The sequence below is a fragment of the Perna viridis genome, chromosome 1, assembly GCF_037379345.1.
Source record: "Perna viridis isolate PV_CMFRI_1.1 ecotype Kerala chromosome 1, ASM3737934v1, whole genome shotgun sequence".
Classification (NCBI taxonomy): domain Eukaryota; kingdom Metazoa; phylum Mollusca; class Bivalvia; order Mytilida; family Mytilidae; genus Perna; species Perna viridis.
The window spans coordinates 31,212,183-31,219,577 of record NC_142445.1 but is presented as its reverse complement, the minus strand read 5'-3'; the positions used below and the strand labels follow the sequence as shown (position 1 = coordinate 31,219,577).

The window sequence follows — 7,395 nt, the reverse complement described above, 5'->3', positions numbered from 1 at the left end:
ATTTTTGTCATAGCGGAAATTCTATCTATCGTCTTTTTATGACGTCAACGTTGTTACAGGAGAACAACGGTAGAAACGTCACACATAAATATAATTAATACAAAACCAACCACTGTGTATGTATTATTTCGTATAGACAGTGTGTTATACTCCCTTTCCGAATATTTGCACATAACCAAGTAATATTTCAGTAGGGTGTTAAACCTGACCACTCACTATACCTTCATTTTAATTTTTTTTCTATCAATCAATTTACTTTATTTAAGATCAAAAATATATGTTAAAGTTTGAACAGAAGACTTTACTTTAAATACCAATCTATATTTGTTTATTTCGGTTAAATATGTTTTTATTCTTAATAATGCAAGCGTGGCCTTAACATTGTTTACTTTGCATTATAAACACTGGGGAATTTAACTATAACCTATTTCTTCACTACTAAATGAAATAAGATAAGTGTGGTTCTAAATAACATGAAAACCGTGAAACGCTTCGTACGAATCATTGGTTTTTAAATGTATTGCATTTATTTCTTCAGTAAGGTGATAAAAATACTTGATAAATATATACGATTTATTACTATACGAAACACCTATGTCATCCAATGAAACAAATCGTAAACAAGACTTCCGTTTTACTTACGGTATATAAATGTTTGCTTCTAAAAAAGACGAACTCTTAGATGTTTCATCAGTTATAATGGTTGTGTATTATATTAATCTTGTACCGGTTTTGCTTACAATACTCCACGTCGTAAACTGCAGCCACGTTCGTGGAGGTTTGATAACATTGAAACCAGTCGGAAATAATCAGGTATATCGATTTATACAAACATACAACACAAGTTACTATATTTATAGTTATTGGAAACATTTATAGCAACATGCATTGGCTTCTTATTCTCAGACTTTAAACATATTTCATTTTGTAATCATGTTATAAACAGATCTTTATTGTCATCAAGACACTCAAGCTGTTGTTGGATATCTCTTGTTGAAAGGGACAACGGAAATTGGGTTGTGAAGACGATAGCAGATATGACAGTTCGTAATGATACTTCGCCCACCACCGGGATTCAGCCTATTGTCCGTTTTAACCAAGGATGCAGTTATCATATTAAAGTTCCAGGTTGGTTTTAATCACATAAAGGCGATGGAAAAGTTCAAAAGTGGATGAAACGGATAATAAATCCACTTAATAGATTTATGAGCTTATAATCTATTACACTCCTGTTACACTGCTATGCAAAAGAAATAATCGTGAACACATTGATAACAGATGTTAAGTGTCACTTTTCGGGCCACTATAACAATAATGTAACTGTGATAAATTTATTTGAATCCAAGACGGATGAGGAGTCATTAGCACCGCCACAATACATCACCTAAGATGCATGAGGGTCTCCATAGATGGTCCTTTTTCTTTCATACAAAAAGCTTTTGGACTTTATCTCATTCGAACTATACTATATTATATATCTCTCAATTTGCTACACTCTTTATGCAAAACGAGTCTTGATACTCCAATTTCTGAACCTACCTCATCATTATACAGACTTTTGGCCATTATTTTGGATATTTGCTTCCACAGACTCTTTAAACCAGTTTGTGTTAAAGGTCAAGATGAGATGAAGAAAAAACGATCATTTCTTCAACTACCGTTTGTCTACAAAGGTATAAATGCAATTGACTTTGCTAACATTCGCTATCACGAACGGTCACGAACAAAAATCCGCCGTCATTTCAAATTTCAATACCGATTATTTCATATTCCTATACATCCCCGATTGCATAAAAAATATTTAATTATAAAAGGCTATTGCAAGATATCGAGATTGAGGACTTCAAAATGCTTGAATTTTTGATCGACAACATGTTTGTCCAGTGTGGTGGACGAGTTGTTCAACAAACGGTCGACATTCCAATTGTAACAAATTGTGCTCTTCCACTCGCTGACTATTCCTTCACTCTTATGAAGCTGGTTGGTTCATAGCTGACCTGAGCCAAAGGAAGAAAAATCATTTAGCCAGATCCTTTAATCTCAGTTTCCGCTAAATAAATGACGTATTGTCGTTAAATAATCCTAGTTTCGGGGATTTTATGCATCGCATCTACCCATTATATTAATCGCATTATATTAATGTTTTATCAATACTGCAGTCGCTGATGATGACAATGACACTGTAAGATGTAGATAGGCACGTAGTTCACCAAATGATGAATGTAGCGGTGTTTGGCAGGCATTTGACGATTCAGTTTTAGACGAGGTAGTTTTTCACAAAACAACAAATCCTTATGATGTGTTTTTCATCAACGGATAAATCGGTTCATTTAGTATATACTTTATTTTCTGTGGATATAGGTAATTACTAGTATTTATCAAATCATCAATAAAAGTTGTCCTGAAATGTATTATGACTTGATGTTAATAACAATAATTATGCACTATCCTGGAACATTATATTAATTGACAGTCTTCAACATTTTTTCTAATAATGGCAGATGCAGTGTTTTTTATATTGTGTATGATTGAAAATTTTTATTGAGTTTATTTTTTTAAGTATGTATATGGTGAGATTTTAGGAAACTCTTGAAGCATATATCAGTTTATAATATATCAAAATTGCGTTAAGCGTATATCTATCTATCTATCTATCTATCTATCTATCTATCTATCTATCTATCATCTTGCATGCGTAAATTTGAAAAAAATGTTTATAACGCTTTTGTATTCAACAGGAAACGTGCACTCTGTCTTACAATGCCACAGGGCCAATGGGATAGTATGCAGTAGCCATCCAAATAGAAGACTTCCCGTCTGTAAATGCTACAGATCCACGTAGCAGCGTCCCTTTGCAGTTCCTTATGCTTGTGTCAAACAACACAGAGAACTGTACATCTAGACCAGTATTTCTTCCGAATATCATTACAGAGAGATCCAACCATCATTTGCTAGTCAACGAGCTGTTCAATATTAGTATTGTTGCAAGGAGTGGAAATGAAACTGTCAGGTATATTAAGACAGTCTATCTGGTCTTACGTGATAACGCTGTTTTTTGCTCAATAAAAATGGCTAAGTCATATCTTGCTCCCGGAAAATTCCCATTCCCATTTACTTCTCCAAACTGCCCCCAACCAAAAATAAAATAAAACGTAAGTATAAAAGGGTCTGGAAAGTTCCCAAAGATGTTAGGACTGTCAAATTTGCAAAGTATTTGGTTGTTCACCCTGAAAAATTGACAGTTCTAACATCATTCGGAATTTATCAGACCCTTCTATACTTACATTATCTTCCCTGTATCAATTTGATCCGATGGAGCAGTGTAGCGAATAGAGTCGCCACATTATGAGACGATGTATAATATTAATTTGTTGTGACATGTATCGTTAATTTTATCCTCTATCCTACGTAATAACACCTAGATGAACTGTCCCGCACTACCATACATCGTGCACTAAGTTACAGCCGGCCAGCGAAAGCTATATTTTTATTTAGCCCAGCTGGCCGAATGGCCTAGGGCGCTGGACTTTGTGCAGGCGGTTAAACTTGTAATAATAATAATAATAATAATAATAATAATAATAATAATAATAACAATAAGAACAACAACGACAAGCAACATCAATATGTTCCTCCCATTGTTTGGGAAATTATCATGTAAACTGCACATATTAAGCGCACATTTCTATAATAATATGTTGTAGGTGTAATTTATGTTATGCAGTTAAAAAGGAGTTTTAAGCCTTATTACTTGTGTTTGATTGCCTGAGCTGTATTGAAAATAGAATATGTTTAAATAAAATTAAACAGATACTAATGCATATTTTAAGATACACAAAAAATCATTAACCGCCTTCTTACCACTATTTGATCAAGTTTACACAGTTTATCACATTAAAAAAAAAGAAATTAGATACATCTTAAATGAAATTTGTCAAAACGATATATATTGCTAATCTTCAATTGCCTGCTAAAAATAGGAAAATCGTACAAGTCTTAATAAAATGTGTTCACTTCCATGATAAAATGCTAAGAGTGAAGTGTTGCCTTCTGCATTTTCAGACAAATTATAATTTATCAAAATCAAGGAAACATGACTTCATATCCTTTGCAAATGGTGATCAGACACACTTGCTTTGTAAACGTTTCAGTTTTTTTTCTGTAATTGTTGGTAAAGTAACAAAAATAAACTGAAAATCTCCCGGTTAGTGGTTCACAATCCTTAGTGTGCTCATTTCATGATTAAGCTGTTACAGTAGTACTTGACTTATGATATCGACATGTTCATTTCTCTCGCTTTACAGTGTAATGGGGTGTTGTGATGAGTTGCATTCATAAGGTGTGCTTATTTATTCTTAGTATTACTGAAATCAATACTCTGTCACCCCAGGGAATGATAAAATCAGAACTCTATCCTTATGGAGCTTCTGGAAGAGAGTGGTTTGTTATTGTTGTTTGGACGCCTTCTTCTGAAGAGACAGGAAACAATATATTTTGTATTTCAGCCCTCGACAATATTGGGTATATAAAACAAACTATCTTAATCTACTTATACCCGTTTAACTAGTCACTAACATTGGTAGTATTCGCTTTAAAACTCACAATTCCTGTTCACAAAGTCTTCGCAGCGAAAATCTTAGTTTCACTACATTTCCTTTAAACGATATTTTCAATAATTCATACAGAGTTTGGGACTAGCCTAACATAAAATTACTATTTATTTACATAATTTCAATGAAATACACCAGGGTTGTCTCTCTTTTCTCACAAAGAAAACACTTTTAATGTAAAAGTCAATTATTCATTATTTCGACACACCTTATCTGCTGAATTAGCACTCTATCAACACAAATCTGAGATTGGAGTAAATATAATTGTAGTTATAATGATGAGAATAATGATCAAACTCGCTTTTTGCATGTCCTTAAAATCATCCTTCTTCTTAATTATTTCCGATATCAAAATTACCAGTCACAACTACCATTAGTATTATGACATTATTAAGTTCTGAATAACAATTATTCGTATTTTTATATTTATTAAACACACCATATTTACTTTTTAAGACAAACCACGGGACAAATATGTGCGGTTCTAGTCGTCAAAGATAAGTATGTGATTATAGCATACATTGCTGGTTTTCCAGAATTTATCCATAAATTCTTGTAAAAAGAAACAGGGCTTAATATTGTAAATCCATTTCAAAACTATCTGAATTGTATTGATCGTTTTGGCTCTGCGACAATCGTTCAGTATAATTCTGTTTAAAAATATATGATGTCGAAAATGGAATAAAACAGATAATACATGTACTGTTTCATTGATGCCTTGATCGGTTCTAATTTGTCGAAGCAATGGAAACCATGCTTGTTTATATTGCTGAGGCCGTAGAAAGTGAGAAACCAATCATAATGCGCGAAAAAGACATATGCAAATTAGTTTGGAATTATTTTTGAAATAACATACCGAACTAATTCTAATAATGGTGTCAACTTTTTTCACTCTAGAGTGAAAATATGCTAAAATGAGTGCTAAAACTATTTAAAGTCTTTGCGAGAATGTTTTGCAAATAATAATGATAATAATAATAAAAATAAACAACAAACCATGAATGTCTTTTAGAGTCAACCCGACTATTATGCTTCATGTACCGAAGATAAAAGTTTTTACAAACATTTTTTGAGTTTATGTCATAAATAGGAAGAATGCATCACATGCAAAACTTAATTTCATGAGTTATGTTTCACCACTTGTATGATACTCATATTCTGAAAAATATACACAATTTGCTAGTGTTCAACTTTCTTTCAAAGGATTTTTTTTTTAAATCTCATCATTTTTTTATGATTGATATTTACTTTTATAATTGTTCAGAAGATGAATCCATATTCATTAGTGAATCCACAATCGAAAACTCCAATATGGCATCTGAAACTGTTGAAGCAACAACTGGATTTCAAAACTCATCCAAAGCAACGGAAATAACAAATAAGAACTCTTATGCCTCAAACACAACTGAGATAACAACGAACCAGTCTGAGAGTATTCAAACGTCACCTCTACGTGTTGAGCCCACGACTGAAAGCTTCTATGTCTCACACTTAATTGTTGACTCAACGACTTTTGTTTCTCATATCTCATTCAAAGCGGCGGTTCCCACGACCGGAAGCCCCCGTGTCTCACCATCCAATGTTGACACAACTACTTTTGGTTATCATATATCATCCGAAACGGCGGAAACAACTACTGAAATCTCGCATGACTCGCAATCAACTGCAACTGTTGACCGAACGACCGTTATTTCTCATATTTCTTCCGAAACGACGGATCTTACGTCTGAAAACTCCTATGTCTCGCGATCAACTGTTGACCCGACGACCATTAGTTCCCAAATATCTTCCGAAACGGCAGAACCCACGACTAAAAGCTCACATGTCTCGCGATCAACTGTTGGTACAACGACCATTGGTTCCCACATCTCTCCCGAAACGGTTGATCCCACGACCGAAAATGTCAATGTCTCACAATCAACTGTTGGCACGACCTATACCTTTCTTGTATCGTCGTCGACCATAGGTTCTGACAGCTCATCTGAAACAACGGAAATCTCGACCCTCGACTCTAATGACGTCCACACCTTCGAGAATTCAATCATCAACACCTCACTTGGTGTCATGGAAACAACGGCACAATCTTTTCAAAGCTCGTCTGATACTGTAAACACCCAGACCAAAATTTCACACGACACTGTAGACACTACGCTTCAAAATGGTCCAACTGACATACTTATAACCACAGAATCAGGTATCGAAAACGGAGAAGGAGATCAGACTTTTGTCATTTACTCTAGTACAGTAGCAGGGGCCATTCGGCTATTATTTGTGATATTAGTCATAACACTTGGAATTGTTCATTTCAAGGGTTTGAAAACGTCTGTGAAGGGTAAATGCAGAATGATGACTGAACCACCCAAATTGAACTCAGATAAGTCAAGTGAACCGGCTGATTTTATCTCTGTATACATAGTATTACAACGCTCAATTAAGTAGTCCAAAATAAAGGTAATAACAAAAGTACCAGGTATCATTGAATCACCCAAATGGTTTTTGTTGTACCTATGGGATTTACTTGACAGGTAAGGGCGCGACATTTTGATTTTAAAGTTGGGCTAGAAGGTTCAAATTTACCATCTTGCTATTTTGTTTTAAGACAATTTAGGTCCTGCCTTTTTATTCATATGGCTATTTTTTTTTAAATATAAAAAAAATATTAGGGCAATAATAAATTTTGCCTTTTTATTTCTTGAAAATTTCAATCCTGTATTTTTATTTTAAATTTGATCCTAACTCCCCATAAAATCAAATATTTGTTTCCCTAATTGGATACGCGTGTGCG

General features: G+C 33.9%; 1 protein-coding gene across 2 annotated transcripts; it reads left to right on the top strand.

The window, feature by feature from the left end:
* Positions 1 to 621: 621 nt before the first annotated feature.
* LOC148628358 (uncharacterized) lies at positions 622 to 7,067 on the top strand. 2 transcript variants are annotated; one of them, XM_088586088.1, is made up of 3 exons: positions 622 to 813; positions 2,739 to 3,010; positions 5,875 to 7,067. In XM_088586088.1, exons 2-3 carry the CDS (start codon positions 2,998 to 3,000, stop codon positions 7,047 to 7,049), a joined length of 1,188 nt encoding a protein of 395 aa, XP_088442214.1. In that variant the 5' UTR covers positions 622 to 813; positions 2,739 to 2,997; the 3' UTR covers positions 7,050 to 7,067. The 2 variants fall into 2 exon arrangements, with proteins under 2 accessions (XP_088442214.1, XP_088442212.1); XM_088586086.1 differs by having other exon boundaries at positions 2,739 to 7,067.
* The last annotated feature ends 328 nt before the right edge of the window (positions 7,068 to 7,395 follow it).